General features: G+C 39.0%; 1 protein-coding gene across 1 annotated transcript in view; it reads left to right on the forward strand.

The window, feature by feature from the left end:
• LOC104985998 (prostaglandin F synthase 1-like) overlaps positions 1 to 14,952 on the forward strand; it is a 17,249-nt gene extending 2,297 nt beyond the window's left edge. The window contains exons 2-9 of the mRNA XM_010836398.1: positions 2,989 to 3,156; positions 3,987 to 4,103; positions 4,904 to 4,981; positions 5,399 to 5,521; positions 8,151 to 8,260; positions 11,059 to 11,224; positions 12,738 to 12,820; positions 14,890 to 14,952. Of these exons, the coding sequence (XP_010834700.1) occupies positions 2,989 to 3,156; positions 3,987 to 4,103; positions 4,904 to 4,981; positions 5,399 to 5,521; positions 8,151 to 8,260; positions 11,059 to 11,224; positions 12,738 to 12,820; positions 14,890 to 14,932 (888 nt within the window). The 3' untranslated portion in view covers positions 14,933 to 14,952. The remainder of the gene's footprint in view (positions 1 to 2,988; positions 3,157 to 3,986; positions 4,104 to 4,903; positions 4,982 to 5,398; positions 5,522 to 8,150; positions 8,261 to 11,058; positions 11,225 to 12,737; positions 12,821 to 14,889) is intronic.
• The last annotated feature ends 3,489 nt before the right edge of the window (positions 14,953 to 18,441 follow it).

Below are 18,441 nucleotides of genomic sequence, written 5' to 3' on the forward strand. Positions count from 1 at the left end.
ACCCTCTCCAGCATTTATTGCTTGTAGACTTTTGGATCGCAGCCATTCTGACTGGCGTGAAATGATACCTCATAGTGGTTTTGATTTGCATTTCTCTGATAATGAGTGATGTTGAGCATCTTTTCATGTGTTTGTTAGCCATCTGTATGTCTTCTTTGGAGAAATGTCTATGTAGTTCTTTGGCCCATTTTTTGATTGGGTCATTTATTTTTCTGGAGTTGAGCTGTAGGAGTTACTTGTATATTTTTGAGATTAGTTGTTTGTCAGTTGCTTCATACCATGTTCATGGTTTTGAAGAATCAATATAGTGAAAATGAGTATACTACCCAAAGCAATTTATAGATTCAATGCAATCCCTATCAAGCTACCAAAGGTATTCTTCACAGAGCTAGGACAAATAATTTCACAATTTGTATGGAAATACAAAAAACCTCGAATAGCCAAAGCGATCTTGAGAAAGAAGAATGGAACTGGAGGAATCAACCTACCTGACTTCAGGCTCTACTACAAAGCCACAGTTATCAAGACAGTATGGTACTGGCACAAAGACAGAAATATTGATCAATGGAACAAAATAGAAAGCCCAGAGATAAATCCATGCACATATGGACACCTTATCTTTGACAAAGGAGGCAAGAATATACAATGGATTAAAGACAATCTCTTTAACAAGTGGTGCTGGGAAAACTGGTCAACCACTTGTAAAAGAATGAAACTAGAACACTTTCTAACACCATACACAAAAATAAACTCAAAATGGATTAATGATCTCAACGTAAGACCAGAAACTATAAAACTCCTAGAGGAGAACATAGGCAAAACACTCTCCGACATACATCACAGCAGGATCCTCTATGACCCACCTCCCAGAATACTGGAAATAAAAGCAAAAATAAACAAATGGGACCTAATTAAACTTAAAAGCTTCTGCACAACAAAGGAAACTATTAGCAAAGTGCTTGTTTACTTTGTAGAGCAAAGTGGACTGAGGGGAGGGAAGGGTTTAGGCTATTTTTGAAGCTCACTGGTTCATTACTCAGTACATCCCTGAATGCCCCTGCATTTAAGTTAAACAGGGACTAGAGCCAAAAGAGGGCAATTAGACCAAGGATCTACCTCCTTGAAAAAGGAAAGATTCTAAGTCACATAAAAACAAATGGAATATTATTCAGCCTTTATAAAAGAAGTTATCCTTTTGCCACTTGCAACAACATGGAGGAACCTGGAGAATATTAAACTAAGTGAAATAAGCCAGAAGTAGGAAGACAAATACTGCCTAATCTCTTTGTTGGTGGAATCTAAAAAAGTGAAACTCAGAAGCAGAGAGTAGAGGAATGGTGATCAGAAACTGAGTACATGCTGGGGAAAATCGCAAGATAATGGTCAAGGATACAGACCTTCAGTTATAAGATAAGTTCTGAGATGTAATGTAGAGCGTGGTAACTATAGTTTAAAAAATGGATTGTATTCATGAGATTTGCTAAGAAACTAGATATTAAGTATTCTCCCCACAGCCAAAAGTTATCCATATGAGGTGACAGAGCTGTTATTAGTTTGATTGTGTTAATCATTAACAATGGATAATTATATGAGAATATTGGTTTGTAAAACTTGAATACATGCAGATTTTATTTGGTGTATTCTATGTGGCTTCACTGGTAGACAGAGGTCCCAGAAGATTTCACCTGGTTTCTTGATGCTTTTCAGCTCAGTTCAGTTGCTCAGTCGTGTCCAACTCTTTGGAACCCATGGACTGCAGCACGCCTGGCTTCCCTGTCCATCACCAACTCCTGGAGCTTACTCAAACTCATGTCCATCAAGTCAGTGATGCCATCCAACTTTCTCATCCTCTGTTGTCCCCTTCTCCTCCTACCTTCAATCTTTCCCAGCATCAGGGTCTTTTCCAGTGAGTCTATTCTTCACATCAGGTGGCCAAAGTATTGGAGTTTCAGCTGCAACATCAGTCCTTCCAATGAATATTCAGGACTGATTTTCTTTAGGATGGACTGGTTTGATCTCCTTGCAGTCCAAGGGACTCAAGAGTCTTCTCCAACACCATAGTTCAAAAGCATCGATTCTTCTGCACTCAGCTTTCTTTACAGTCCAACTCTCACATCCATACATGACTACTGGAAAAACCAGAGCTTTGATTAGACAGACCTTTGCTGGCAAAGTAATGTCTCTGATTTTTAATATGTTATGTACATTGGTCATAGCTTTTCTTCCAAGAAGCAAGCTTTTTTTAAATTTCATGGCTGCAGTCACCATCTGCAGTGATTTTGGAGCCCGAGAAAATAAAGTCTCTGACTGTTTCCATTGTTTCTCCATCTATTTGCCATGCAGTGTTGGGATCAGATGCCATGATCTTGACTTTTTGAATGTTGAATTTTAAGCCAGCTTCTTCACTCTTCTCTTTCACTTTCATCAAGAGGTTCTTTAGTTCCTCTTCACTTTCTACCTTAAGAGTGGTGTCATCTGCATATCTGAGTTTATTGATATTTCTCCTGGCAATCTTGATTCCAGCTTGTGCTTCATGCAGGCCAGCATTTTGCATGATGTACTTTGCATATGTTACATAAGCAGGGTGACAATATACAGCCTCGACGTACTCCTTTCTTGATGCTTTTACCAGGTACTTTATACCTTTGTGGATTTTGCTTCAAGCATCTCACAGTGTGAATTGTATCCATGAATACCACTTTATGCTAAGTATTACAATTTTTTCCAGAAAATCACTGAATCTGGAGTTTTTCTTGGGGTCGTTTGATACCTGTGATCAACCACTGATCACCTGGGATTGAAGGGTTCCTGGTCATCCATTTAATCACCGACCAGGAAAGTTCAGGAAAACTGTCATGGGTTCATCACCACACATGCAGAATGAACCAAAAGCACAAAGAAAAGTTGATTATTGGAAAGATCAAAGCTTGTGGCTCAGCAATTTCTTAATCATGGGGATGTTTAATTCTACCTTTGTTGCTTATGTAGGTTCCTAAGAGTGAAGCTCTGGAGGTCACCAAATTCGCTATAGAGGTTGGGTTCCGCCACATTGACAGTGCTCATGCGTACAGAAATGAAGAGCAGGTTGGCCAAGCCATTCGAAGCAAGATTGCCGATGGCACTGTGAAGAGAGAAGACATATTCTACACTTCAAAGGTGATTTGTGTGTTGTGTGTGTGCACGTGTGTACAACTAGTTGTATGCAGGTGATAATTATGTAATAGGATCAGTAATTAGGTGAATATTGTTTACTGATACAGCTTTCTTTCCACACATATTTATATGTTAAATGTAGTTTCCTCCTCCCCTGCCCAAAAATAGAAAGTGATACCAACTTTTTCTTTGCTGCTCTGTTCAAATTTTAAAGTCACTTTCCTTCTCTGAGCTTAGACCAGAGGAGTGTGATTTAGTATGGTCTAAGGATTCATACAGAAGTGTGAATAGATTATAGCTTTCCTTATCATCTGGGTGAGTTTCTCAAATTTCTTCACATTCTGAATTTCAGTTCTCAACTCTAAGAATAAGAGAGAACATTAGGAGAGGGATTTTGTATATTCCACAAGATCTAGCCAAAGTGTCTTGAATTATGTTCTGCTCATGTTAATATGTTCAAAATACTTTTTTTTCTACAGTTATGTAAACAAAATGCTAATTAATTCTGAGAGGACTGATTGAATTAGACTAAGTTTGTGCTTTTACGCTGTATTAAACACAATTCAGATGATAGGCATGGTAATTATTTTATAATGTTATTTATCTTGATTAATTTTATTCTATTATGAATGATGTACTGATGATAAATTCAGTCAAATAAAGTTTGCATGGGTGGGTTAGATAAAAAATGGAACTCAAGAAAAAAAGGAGCATTTTTCCCAGTAGTCATCCATTTCTAAGCAATAAAAATGTTTAATCATTAAATGAAACAAGACAAACAAAATGACCTACTGCCTTCATTTAATATAACTTCTATTATTTAACCTCTGCAGCTTTGGTCCACATCCCTTCAACCAGAGTTGGTCCAATCAGCCTTGGAAAAGTCACTGAAAAGCCTTCAACTGGACTATGTTGATCTCTATCTTATTCATACTCCAGTGCCTCTGAAGGTTGGCAATTTGTATGATCACCTCTATCTTATTTCATGTGTCACAATGTCTATCAGCTTCCATGGATGGTTGGCTTAAGATTTTTCATAGTACTTTTTTCATAGTACTTAAGTATTTTTCATAGTACAGTGTAGGGTGTACTCTACACTGAGGAAAGTTGAGTTGCAGTATTCTTAGAAATGGGTCCATTTTTCTATCTCTTATCATGGCATTATCATGGCATTTCTCTTGGTTTGTTTTATTTTCACTGAACATTTTTGATCGGTGGCAAATATGGCCTTTGGGGCCTCAAGGCTCATGGTCATGAACATTTGAGAGCATGTCTAGATCTTCCACATTCCATATCAACCTAAGGAGAGCCTTGCTGGTTCATATGCCTGCCCTAGGGCACCTGATGCTCAAAGGGAAAAGGAAGTCTGATATTTAGCCCAGGTCAAGTTTGCAATTTTAATGCCAGAAGTAAGGCATAACTTACAGCCACTCCCAGTGCAATGGAGGTATTTTGCAAGAGGAAAGTAAAAGATGCAGAAAAAAATTCAAGTAAGTCATTGACAGTCCCCATTAGAATGGAGGAAAATTGTATTTATCAAAATGTAAGTGTAAGAGATTAGTGGAAAATTGCCTTCTAAACACATTTCTCAAAACTCCATTTGTAAAGCACTTTGCAAATATTAGTATCTAGAATGTTGTAAACCTATCTCATAGAGGTTTGATGCCCTGGTCCTAGATGTGCCTGGCTGTTTGGCTAAGTGTGGGGAAATCGTTTTCTAACACCTCTAAAATGACTGCTTCTATTCCAGCCAGGGGAGGAAATTTTGCCAACAGGTGAAGATGGAAAACTGATACTTGACTCAGTGGATCTCCGTCACACGTGGGAAGTGAGTCCAGGGAAGAGAAAACCAGGGGAGGAGCCAGGAGATAGGGAACCTCCTCATTTCTTCCACCTGTGAGAATGGGCTGTGGCCCATCAGACTCAGCAGTTCATGAATCTAAGGGCTGGGATGCTGGGGTTGTGGGGAGGAAACCATTGCTGAAATGTTCAAAGAGAAGAACAGTGGAGAAGAATTTGGGATGGTAACATAGGCATCTATTGTTTTCCATGTATTATGTCTTCTCCAGGGTTTTTCTAACTGTAATTCTTCCTGTGTCATGAACTTTTCCATTTTTTCCTTCCTTATAATCAATGCTAATTTTTGACAAGAGACACTTTTAACAATTTTTTTTCAGCCATTAACCTTGTTTTATTGCCCATTCCAAGTGACTGTTCATGACTGTTCACCACCCCTCCCTCCCAGGCCCTGGAGAAGTGTAAGGATGCAGGGCTGACCAAGTCCATTGGGGTGTCCAACTTCAACCACAAGCAGCTGGAGAAGATCCTGAACAAGCCGGGGCTCAAGTACAAGCCCGTCTGCAACCAGGTGAGCAGACTTGACTCCTCTCCCTCCTGCTCTTCACAACCTCCTTCTTACACTGGAGCCAGATGTCTGTCTGGCCTTCCCTCCTGTTCATTTGACCTTTGTGGACATAGGATTCTAGAGAGCAGAGCCTCTGCCTGGACAGTGTAAATAGAATCCATAACAGTATCTCTGACTGATAAAGTCTGGGTGGAAAAGGCGGGGCGGGCTTCCTGCTAAATTGTGGGTAGGAACTGAGGGAAGTGAAAAGGAGTTAGACTCAACACCCAGAACTTAGAGAAAGGGGTTTTTCCCCTGAGCTTAAAGCATGACCAGAAATCAGATGTCACAAAGCGTCTCGGAGGGAACTATGTACATTAATGAAACATGGAACAGGAAGTAAACAAAGAGAAAAATCAGCTGAGATGGGTGTTAAGAGTTTGTGTGGAGTTTGAATGCCTGAATCCTTTGTCTTGGTTTCTCTGCATTTATGGGTCTTCAACCAAGTTTGCTGGAGGCTATTAAAGTTCATCAAGTTTGATGGATGAAGTTAAAGGCTTATGGTGATACTAACCACTGATGAAATATTCATTCAGGAATACTTACTCAATCGTAGAGCACACCTTGTGATTTACTCAAGCTTGGACTGGTTGTCCCATCAATGTCCATCACAAAATTAACTGATTAAACTCACTTTTCTATGTCTGTTTCTGTTCTCGAACTTTTTTTGGTTCTATTTTTTACCTTATTGTGGTAAAAGAAGACCATGAGACCTAACCTCATAGCAAGTTTTGAAGTATTCATATAATACAATACAGTGTTGTTTATTATAGGGACAGTGTTGGAATCAGATCTAAAATTCATTCATCTTGTATAATTGAGACTTCACATCATGCTTATCAATTCCAGATTCCCCCCTCCTCCTAGCCCCTGGTGACCATCTCTCTGCTGTTTAATTCTAAGTTTGACAGATCTAGATATGCCATATACCTGAGATGTGATACATATGTCATGTAATCTTCACCCTTCTGCAACAGTCTTATTTCATACGTACCATAATGTCTTTAAGTTACAAGTTGGAGTCAAAGAAAAAGAATCTTATATGGAAAGTGTAGCTTACACAATTCAAGAAATATATATATATATTTTAGTTATAAAAGTTAAGAAATTAATGTGATTCTGGTATCAGTTTTACTTCCATGTTTTTATTGTGAAAAATTTCAGATATTAGAACAGTTAAGGATACAATAGTGTGTGTGTGTATATATATATATATTTAATTCTATGGATTTATATAATAAATATATATATTATGTTTTGACAACCTGGATCTGATATGGTTCACATGTCACTTTGAGTCATATTTTTCATGGTTTTTAACCTAGAATCGTCACTGAATCATTATGTCATGAAGATAGCGAGACAAGTTCTCAACAAACACACTGTATTTATCATCATTATTTTGTGACATTGATTAACTTGTTTGTCTGGTTCTAGTTTATGTAAATTAGTATTTAAATCTGAATTCCTTACTACATTTGACAAGAAAATGTCCTTTTACTTTTCCATTCTCCATAAATCTTTATTTTTTTTAACTTATTTTAACTGGAGGCTGATGATTACTTTACAGTATTATGGTGGTTTTTGCCATACATTCACATGAATCAGCCGTGGGTGTCCTTGTGTGCTGTGCCTCTCACATACACCTGAGTAGGAAGCATGTGATGACAAGTTGTCCTTCTGTGAATAGTGGTATTTTGTTCTCCTGGTAAAACTACTGGTAGCTAGATTTTTTGTTTGGAAGTGTGTACTTCCCTGTTGAAATTATCTAGTCATCTTTCGGATAATAACTTTCATCAGAGGAATTTCGATTTCCCCCAAATTTTCACAAAATGGTTGAGAATCCTTCAATGACTCCCATATGCATTAATTATTTAATTGGGATATTTTTCAATATTTTCAATTTTAAGCAATATTTTTAATCTCCTGACCTAACATTTTATTGTAAAGACAAAATTCCTTCATTAAGTCAACATAAAATGCACTTATTCCTGTAAGACAGGGTAAAAACTTAACTCCTTCCCATTAATTGTCAGTTTCTGAGAAAGGATTTATTGTACTACTCACCATCCATGGAAGAAAATAGTTTTGTTCTTTCTCCCGCTCTCATTACTAGAGCCTCAGGGATTTTTATTTACTCTGTGTGCTACATTTGTTTTCACTCATAATTCTTTTTGATGCTCAAGTTTACCCAAATGCCACCAGTGGGACCTCCCCCTTCCATCACACTAGATCCCCTCCCATCACACTAGGTCCTATAGTCCCAAGATTCTAACAGCTCTTTTTCTGTCTCCAGTCTGGAATTAGACATATGTCTTGGTGGTGTTCAGCGGTATTTAGTAACCAAGATCTGGTTCCTAGAGTTGCTTGTTCTCAGGAATTATTACTTTTTTTTTTTAATCTTTTCAGGAAACAGAGATAAAATTTGTTTTTTTTTTTTAAATCATTATTGAGGTTGATGTTTCCAGTTGTAATTTGATTTGCACAGGTTTTTTTTTTTTTCTTTAGCATATGTAATTTTTACTTTTATGCTTCCTCTGACATATTACCTTTTCATATAACTTGACAACTCTTCTCTGTTGGTGTTCTACAGGTGGAATGTCACCCTTATCTCAATCAGAGCAAGCTGCTGGAGTTCTGCAAGTCACACGATATTGTCCTGGTTGCCTATGGTGCTCTGGGGGCCCAGCGGTCATCAAAATGGTATGAACATTACTGAAGGCCACAGGCAGTTACTCTGAAAATCAATTTTTTTAAGTCTTTACTGAATTTGTTACAATACTGTTTCTGTTTTATGTTTTGGTTTTTGGGCTTCAAGGCATATGGGATCTTAGCTCCCTGACCAAAGATCAAACCCTCAACCCCTGAACTGGAAGATGAAGTCTTAACCACTGGACAACCAGGGAAATCCATAAAACTCAAATTTTGAGAAAATATTTTTATAATAATATACACAGTGTTTTTTTCATACTGTTCATGGGGTTCCACAGGACTGGAAAAGGTCCGTTTTCATTCCTATCTCAAAGAAAGGCAATTCCAAAGAATGTTCAAACTACCTCACAATTGCACTCATTTCACATGCTAGCAAAGTAATGTTCAAAATTCTCCAAGCTAGGCTTCAACAGTACATGAACTTCCAGATGTTCAAGCTGGATTTAGAAAAGACAGAAGGAACCAGAGATCAAATTGCCAACATCCTCTGGATCATCAAAAAAGCAAGAGAATTCCAGAAAAACATCTACTTCTGCTTTACTGACTACACCAAAGCCTTTGACTGTGTGGATCACAACACTTGGAAAATTCTTAAAGAGATGGGAATACCAGACCACATGAGCTGTCTACTGAGAAATCTGTAAGCAGGTCAAGAAGCAACAGTTAGAGCTGTACATGGAACAAAAGAATGGTTCCAAATCAGTAAAAGAGTACATCAAGCCTGTATGTTGTCACCCTGCTTATTTAATTTATATGCAGAGTACATCATGCAGAATGCTGGGTTGGATGAAGCACAAGCTGGAATCAAGATTGCCAGGAGAAATATCAATAACCTCAGATATGCAGATGACACCACCCTTATGGCAGAAAGTGAAGAAGAACTAAAGAGCCTCTTGATGAAAGTGAAAGAGGAGAGTAAAAAAGTTGGCTTAAAGCTCAACATTCAAAAAACTAAGATCATGTCATCCAGTCCCATCACATCATGGCAAATAGATGGGGAAACAACAGAAACACTAAAAGTCTTTATTTTGGGGGGCTCCAAAATCACTGCAGATGGTGACTGCAGCCATGAAATTAAAAGACCCTTGCTCCTTGGAAGACAAGCTATGACCAACCTAGACAGAATGTTAAAAAGCAGAGACATTACTTCTCCAACAAAGGTCCATCTAGTCAAAGCTCTGGTTTTTCCCGTGGTGATGTATGGATGTGAGAGTTGGACTGTAAAGAAAGCTGAGCACCAAAGAATTGATACTTTTGAACTGTGGTGTTGGAGAAGACTCCTGAGAGTCCCTTGGACTGCAAGGAGATCCAACCAGTAAATCCTAAAGGAAATCAGTCCTGAATATTCATTGGAAGGACTAATGCTGAAGCTGAAACTCAAATCCTTTGGCCACCTGATTCAAAGAACTGACTTACTGGAAAAGACCCTGATGCTAGGAAAGATTGAAGACAGGAGGAGAAGGGGATGACAGAAGATGAGATGGTTGGATGGCATCATTAACTCAATAGACATGAGTTTGAGTAAACTCCAGGAGTTGGTGATGGACACGGAGGAATGGCATGCTGCAGTCCATGGAGTCGCAAAGAGTCAGACACGACTGACTGACTGAACTGAACTGAGCTGAATGCAGTGCTCTGGAGATAACATTTAACTGATGGGAAGAGAAGAGAAATGGGACATAATCCTTCTGTTTTGTCTTACAATCACAAGCCAAATTGATTTTTTTTACATTTCATGTGTCTTGTTGTATGTAGATTTTAATGCAAGTGTCTCTGCATTGAACACTTAAGAGATAAGCTTAAGTCATGACTTACTTATTTTTTAACAAATGAACATGGTGCTAGTAATAAAAGTTTCAAGTCTCCCTCACCTTATATCTAAACTCAGGATAAGAAATGTACCTCCTAGGGACTGCAAGGAGATCAAACCAGTCAATCCTAAACGAACTCAGTCCTGAATATTCATTAGAAGGACTAATGCTGACTGAAGCTCCAATACTTTGGCCATATGATGTGAAGAACCAACTCATTAGAAAAGACCTTGATTCTGGGAAAGATTGAAAGCAGGAGGCGAATGGGATGACAGAAGATAAGATGGTGGGATGGATAACTGACTCAATGGACATAAGTTTGAGCAAGCTCCGGGAGATAGTGAAGGATAGATAAGCCTGGCATGCTGCAGTCCATGGGGCGCAAATAGGCAGACATGACTGAGTGACTGAATAACAACCCAGATCTATGATGATCAAAAAAATCACAAATTGAATCATTTTAGTGAAAATTTGTTTGTAGGAGTATTGCACAATGCAAATAATGATGAAATCTCATTTTTGGACTACTCAATTTTTATCAACACTTCAGAAAAGTGAAAATTAAAAACAAAAAAACATTTCCCTGTGTCCATCTCTTTTTATTTTCTTGCCTTTGTACTTATTTTAGAGCTATGATTATTAAGAAAAATAACCACTGAGAAGTAAAACAGAAAAAAGAAAAAATCCACAAGTTTGGCAGTACTGGTCTCAGCTCAAGCATGCATCCAAATGACTGGGAGAACTTTGTAAATGCAGATTGGGAAATGACACAGTTGAGATTCTGATTCAGTTTGTCTTCAGCTAAGCCATAGAATTTGTATTTCTAACAAGATTCCAGGTGATACTGATGCTTCTGGTCCCTGGACCACACTTTGAGAAACACTGGTCTAGAGTAGACCTACTTTATCTGTTTGAAAAGCCTCCTTAGAAACTGAGTATTCAGTTTCAACTCCTCAGCATTTCTGAATTTCCTTCCAGGGTGAACCCAAACTACCCTATTCTTTTGGAGGACCCGGTTCTTTGTGCCATTGCCAAAAAGCACAAGCAGACCCCAGCTCTGGTTGCCCTTCGCTACCAGATACAACGTGGGGTTGTGGTTCTGGCCAAGAGTTACAACAAGAAGCGGATCAGAGAGAACATACAGGTGATGATAAGTGGGGCTGTGGGCAGAGGGCTCCTAAGCAGTATCCTTCACAAGGGTCATTCTCTGTCCAGCTCTCAGACTATCCTTGAATGAAGACAAGTTACCTGTTTTTCTTGGTGCATGAATGCCTTGTGTGTGTTTCTGATGGTTTTCTCCTCCTGCTGTGGCAACAAGAGAGGTGGCATGGCTGGAGAGGGTTCAGGTTGGACAGAAAATAGAGATTTTAGTTCCAGCACTCTGTCAATTTATTCTGTCACCTTGTACAAATATTTTCTTCATTCTTAATTGACAAAATTACATTATTTGATTTTTGTAGGCCATTTAGGCTGCTCTAACAAAATACTTAAGATCGGGTGACTTAGAAACAACTGAAATTTGTTTCTCACAGTTCTAAAGCTGGAGATCTGAGGTCAGGGTGCCTGTGTGATCAAGTGAGGGCCCTCCTCCAGGTCACAGGCTTTCCCTTGTATCTTAACATGGTTGAGGGGGCATCAGAGCTCTCCCAAGTATGTTATATGAATATGACATTGTTTAAATCTCATTCTTGAGGGCTCCACCATCATGACCTAATCACCCTCAAAGGCTCTAATTTGTAATACCATCTCAGTGGGGTGAGGTCCCAACATGTGAATTTGGGGGCATACAAATTACAGCAGTGATCCTTAACTTAACAAATCATTGTGGTTTTGTTTTGCATTTTCCTAAATACTAATGTTTCACTTTCATGCATTTAATCTCCTTGAGTTTCTGCTTTTGCAAATTTCCTGTTCAAGACTGTGCCCATTTTTGCAGAGTTGTCTTTTGATTTGTGTGTAGGAGACCATCATTGTACCCTTAGTCATAGCTGTACATGAAACTCTCCCCAGTTTCAAGATTTAATGCAGAGATCAGTTATGTGTGTCTCTTGATTCTGTGCTTCGGTAAACAGCCTGCACTCAGCTGTTTGAGTCCTCTTGGCTGGGCTCTCGTGCATCTGCAGTTCAGTGCAGAACAGCTCAGCAGTTCTGCTCTAGCAGGTGGATGTGGCTCTTGTCAGAGGAGCCTGAACACTTCTCTGTATATATTTTCATATATATTTGGCTTAACTGTGGCAACTAACCTGTTCTTCATCTCAGCACAGCACTATGCCCCCTCATCAGTGAATGGGGAAAAATCTTCTTCATATCTGGGCTCAGAACTGACTAACCATTTTTTCTGGGAGCAGGTTCTCAGTCTGGAGTGTCCAAAGACTGTGTATTTGGGAAAAGAGGATTTTAGTTTGTTTTCTGTCTCAAGTGATTCACTTAGAAAGACTGATGTACTGTAATGTTTGTAAGGTGGACAGAGAAGGAGAAGGTGTAGGAAGGAGAGATGAGAACTCAGCAGAGGCTCCCAGGCTTGTTCACCTGAAAGCTGAGGACAGACTCGGCTTCCCTGTTCCCTCTTCTTCTCCCCTTCATGGAAACTCCTCCAGTCCAGAGCGGGAGGCCAGCTCCTTGGAGGAGCAGTTAATGTTATTCTTCCTTCCTTCCAGGTGTTTGACTTTGAACTGACTCCAGAAGACATGGAAACAATTGATGGCATCAATAGAAACATGAGATATTATGAATTTCTACCGTAAGTGACTTGCTGATGTTTCACACACTGTTTACTATAACAGGCAGGTCAGCAGGGGAATGAGGATTTTTAAAAGCTTAATTCTAGGAAGACAGTTCTGATTTCCAGTGTAGGAGTAAACCAGATGCTTCCTGTAGACCTCAGAGGTTTCCCCCAGGGTTCTGTCTCTGACCAATAGAAATGTAATTGCGGCCCATGACAGCCCATCAGTAAAATCACCAGTTGACATTGTGGTGAATTCACTACTTTGTGCTCCTAATTACTGTGCCTGGTGTACCACCTCGCAGGGCTGAGGGACCCAGTAGACACATGGAGCACAGTGCCTTGCACTTTAAAGCTCTATGAAAAAATGTTCATATTTAATTCTTTTTAAAGTTGGGTGAAATGATCAGATTAATAGTGACTGTGTAATAATGAATCTGTCCTGGATTATATTCATGTTTGAAATTGAAAATGAAAGTGTTAGTTGTTCAGTTGTATCCGACTCTTTTGTGACCCCATAGACCATAGCCCCACCAGGTTCCTCTGTTCATGGAATTCTCCAAGCAAGAATATTGGAGTGAGTTGCCATTCCCTCCTCCAGGGGATCTTCCCAACCTAGGGATTGAACCCTGGTGTCCCATATTGCAGGCAGATTCTTTACAGTCTGAGATACCAGAGAAGCCCATATTCATTTTTATCCTAACACAATTGTAAAATGTCATGTCAATGTTTTTATGGAGGGAAGCCCTTGAAGGGCAACATGCATCAGTGCTGAGAACTCACACTGGACCTGCCTCCACCCCTTCCTTCTAATGTCTGGTAGATTTTCTCCCTAAAGGACATTTCTTTTCCATGACACCATCCATTTACGTCATGTTTGTCTCTTCATTGGACTTTTCCCCCTATTACAACTCCCACGTCCTTATCCTTGTTGTCTCACAAAGCTGAATTACCAGTAGATCATGAGCTTAACTAACCCTCTAGTGAGTGACCACTGTGTCCTTAGCAGGACACACCCAGGTAAGATCATCTGGGTTTCTGGTTTCCTGAGTCAAGACTCAACCCATTGTAGCCTTTGTCCATCACGGTCCATCCCCTGGGGAGCCTCCACCTCCTGGACTTTGACTTATTTACTAATGCAGAATTCCAGCTAAAACTGCAGAAGGATCCCAGGATTGAAGAGCCTGAAGACTAATGAGAGAGAAGTTGGAAGGGAGTTTAGAGAGAAGGGAACACAAATTAGTGATAAAATGAAGACACTTTCAAATGAAAGATCTCAAAACTCCCCTTCTTGTTTGTAAAGCTATATCATAATTCTAAGAAAACAAATGATAAATGAATAACATGTGTAAAGCTACTTTTCTATACTCAAAAGATTTTAAGTATAAATCTATGTTCTCCCTCCTTAGTCTTGAATGCCTAGACTTATTTATCTTTGTGACTTTATGTCAACAACACAGCTCTTGGCACATGAATTTTCTCAGAATACACTTTTTAATGAATTGAATAGAAAAGGACAAATTTAGAAAGAAAAATCAGAACATGAGAAAAAACAGAAAATAGCAGTAATACTAACAAATGAATAACAAGTGTTCTCATAAGTTATAAATTAAGAAAGCAGTTAATCATATTTAGTAGTTATGATTATTTAGGTGTACTTGGTATCTCTTCAATAAATTGGAAATTCATTAATGAAAGCACCCTGTATTGGGGGAGTGATGCTTGATATTTTCTTTTGATGGATGTATGAAAAAAAGAGCAACTAATTCTTTAACTGTGATTATTCTCATCGTATTGGGTCAAAAGTTACACCCAGGACTGAAATAACCTCCACAATAAACCATAAGTGTTGTGCTATCATATAAATTGTAACCTGAGTCAAACTACCTGTCACTGCGGAGTGAATATTACACGTGAATGTGCCGTGTGCACATGGAGCAGACACCTGCATGTGTGCTTGCTGGGGGAGAAGGAGGGACGTGTTTTGTAGATTTCAAGTTTTAGCCCATCGTGACCACATCACAGAGTAATACTCACTATGACAACATGACTGATTTAATAAATTAGTACTCCTCTTTCTCTTCCAGTGTTATCGATCACCCTGAGTATCCATATTCTGAAGAATATTAACTATGAGATGTCTACCATGCATTCTACTAGAATTTCTTGCTTCTAGGGCTGTGAAGAGCATTTCTGTGGTTGGTGGAGGTGTTCAAATGAAGTGTGTGAACTTTTGAAAGCTTGTTTTTATTTAAAAAAACAACATTTTGTGAAATAATAAAGGCTTCAAATAAAGATATTAGTTTTTCCTGATAACAAAATATTTGGAAAATAAAAGGGAAATGATAGAAAATAAAGATAACCTCTGATTAACCCATTTAATAACTTTGGTGTGTTTTCCTTTGTGGAAAAATACATCAGTCGACCTAAGAAAGAAATGGAAAATTTTATTCGAGTCAAATTTGAGAACTGTAACCCAGGAAGCTCTGAGAACTGTTCTGTTCTCTAGAAGTCAGGCACAGGTATGGAAGGTTTTGAGAGAGAGGGTTCTGCATGAAAAGATGTTATTAACAGTATACATGATCCAGATCTAAGCATCATCATGGTGGGTCATATGAGCCCTTACAAGGTCAAGAAGGAATTAACTTTTTTTTTCTCTACTATTTACTGCAAGTTCTTGCAACCCAACCTGCCAAAATAAATACCATGCGATTAAGTACAGAATCTTAAATTGAACCCAAATCTCCTAACTGCGATGTCTATGTTATTTGCACTACATCCAGCTCCTTCCCAGAAATAATTCCATTTTACTTCACTTTGGCTTCACCTGGTGTTTTCATTATTTTAACGTGACCTCTGAGATGGAAAGGGCAGGTACTTACTCTACAAATAAGTAAAGCTAGGTTAAGAGAAGTTTAAATGACACACCAAAGATCACAGAGCTAGTAAAAGCTTACTTTCGAAAACACCCAGTATTCTTAAGACATTTTATTCACATGACATCATATATTTAAAAAATCAGACCAGATTTAAACTCAGATAGAATCTTTGTTCACACCAACACAAGGAGCAGCTTCATTTCAAATCTTTTGTTAAATTAAGCCAAATTTCTCGTTCCTCCTCCACTTCTCTTTGCTGGTCTCCATTGTAAAAATGGCATAGAAATCCGAAGAGGAGTCTGTCATTGGGGATGTATCCCCAGGGGCTCGGGCAGCTCTTTGACAGTGATTGTCCATAAATCTACATTCTGGGCCTGGATTCTCTTCATTTCTTTTTTTTTTTTTTAATATAAATTTATTTAGTTGGATGCTGATTACTTTACAATACTGTATTGGTTTTGCCACACATCAACATGAATCCACCACGGGTGTACACGCGTTCCGCATCCTGAACCCCGCTCCCACCTCCCTCCATACCATCCCTCTGGGTCATCCCAGTGCACCAAACCTGAGCATCCTGTATCATGCAGCTAACCTGGACTGGCGATTCATCTCACATAGGATATTATATATGTTTCAATGCCATTCTCTCAAATCATCCCACCCTCGCCCTCTCCCACAGAGTCCAAAAGACTCTTCTATACATCTGTGTCTTTTTTGCTGTCTTGCATACAGGGTTATCATTACCATCTTTCTAAATTCCATGTATATGTGTTAGTATACTGTATTGGTGTTTTTCTTTCTGGCTTACTTCACTCTGTATAATAGGCTCCAGTGTGGTACATATACACAATGGATATTACTCAGCCATTAAAAAGAATACATTTGAATCAGTTCTAATAAGGTGGATGAAACAGGAATTACCTTTTATGGAGCTGTCTTACTGATTCTGGGAGAAAGTTGCTCTTCATGGTTGAGCAGGTGTTCCCACTGATGGGAGAGGTCTGGTCCATGCATAATGCAGACACACAACTCACAGTGAGGAAGAGATGAGGTCAAAGGGCAGAGAATAATTTTTTATGCTTAAAAATTTTTGTCATGAAATAAATACATTTCATTTCATACTTTCATGACTTACCTGTACAAATGTGTGTGTGCTTATTTACAGTTTGAAATCATCTTCAATATACAGGTTGTATACTTATTTTTATGACTATACAGTGGAAGTGAGAAATAGGTTTAAGGGACTAGATCTGATAGACAGAGTGCCTGATGAACTATGGACAAAAGTTCATGACATTGGTACAGGAGACAGGAATCAAGACCATCCCCAAGAAAAAGAAATGCAAAAAAGCAAAATGGCTGTTTGAGGAGGACTTACAAATTGCTGTGAAAAGAAGGGAAGCAAAAAGCAAAGGAAAAAAGGAAAGATATACCCATTTGAATGCAGAGATCCAAAGAATAGCAAGGAGAGATAAGAAACCCTTCCTCAGCTATCAGTGCAAAGAAATAGAGGAAAACAATAGAATGGGAAAGACTAGAGATCTCTTCAAGAAAATTAGAGATACCAAGGGAACATTACATGCAAAGATGGGCTCAATGAAGAACAGAAATGGTAGGGATCTCACAGAAGCAGAAGATTTTAAGAAGAGGTGGCAAGAATACACAGGAGAACTGTACAAAAAAGCTCCTCACGACGCAGAAAATCACGACGGTGTGATCACTCACCTAGAGCCAGACATCCTGGAATGTGAAATCAAGTGGGCCTTAGGAACCATCACTATGAACAAAGCTAATGGATATGGTGGAATTCCAGTTGAGCTATTTCAAATCCTGAAAGATGATGCTGTGAAAGTGCTGCACTCAATATGCCAGCAAATCTGGAAAACTCAGCAGTGGCCACAGGACTGGAAAAGGTCGGTTTTCATTCCAATCCCAAAGAAAGGCAATGCCAAAGAATGCTCAAACTACCGTATAATTGCACTCATCTCACACACTAGTAAAGTGATACTTAAAATTCTCCAAGCCAGGCTTCAGCAATACGTGAACTGTGAACTTCCAGATGTTCAAGCTGGTTTTAGAAAAGGCAGAAGAACCCAAGATCAAATTGCCAACATCTGCTGGATCATGGAAAAAGCAAGAGAGTCCCAGAAAAACATCTATTTCTGCTTTATGGGCTATGCCAAAGCCTTTGACTATGTGGATCATGATAAACTGTGGAAAATTCTGAAAGAGATGGGAATATCAGACCACCTGACCTGCCTCTTGAGAAACCTATATACAGGTCAGGAAGCAACAGTTAGAACTGGTCATGGAACAACAGACTGGTTCCAAATAGGAAAAGGAGTACATCAAGGCTGTATATTGTCACCCTGCTTATTTAACTTATACACAGAGTACATCATGAGAAACTCTGGGCTGGAGCAAGCACAGCTGGAATCAAGATTGCTGGGAGAAATATCAGTAACCTCAGATATGCAGATGACACCACCCTTATGGCAGAAAGTGAAGAACTAAAGAGGCTCTTGCTGAAAGTGAAAGAAGAGAGTGAAAAAGTTGGCTTAAAGCTCAACATTCAGAAAACGAAGATCATGGCATCTGGTCCCATGACTTCATGGGAAATAGATGGGGAAACAGTGGAAACAGTGGCTGACTTTATTTTTGGGGGCTCCAAAATCACTGCAGATGGTGACTGCAGCCATGAAATTAAAAGACACTTACTCCTTGGAAGGAAAATTATGACCAACCTAGACAGCATAT

Source organism: Bison bison, unplaced genomic scaffold, assembly GCF_000754665.1.
Source record: "Bison bison bison isolate TAMUID 2011002044 unplaced genomic scaffold, Bison_UMD1.0 scf7180017864063, whole genome shotgun sequence".
In the NCBI taxonomy this organism is placed as follows: domain Eukaryota; kingdom Metazoa; phylum Chordata; class Mammalia; order Artiodactyla; family Bovidae; genus Bison; species Bison bison.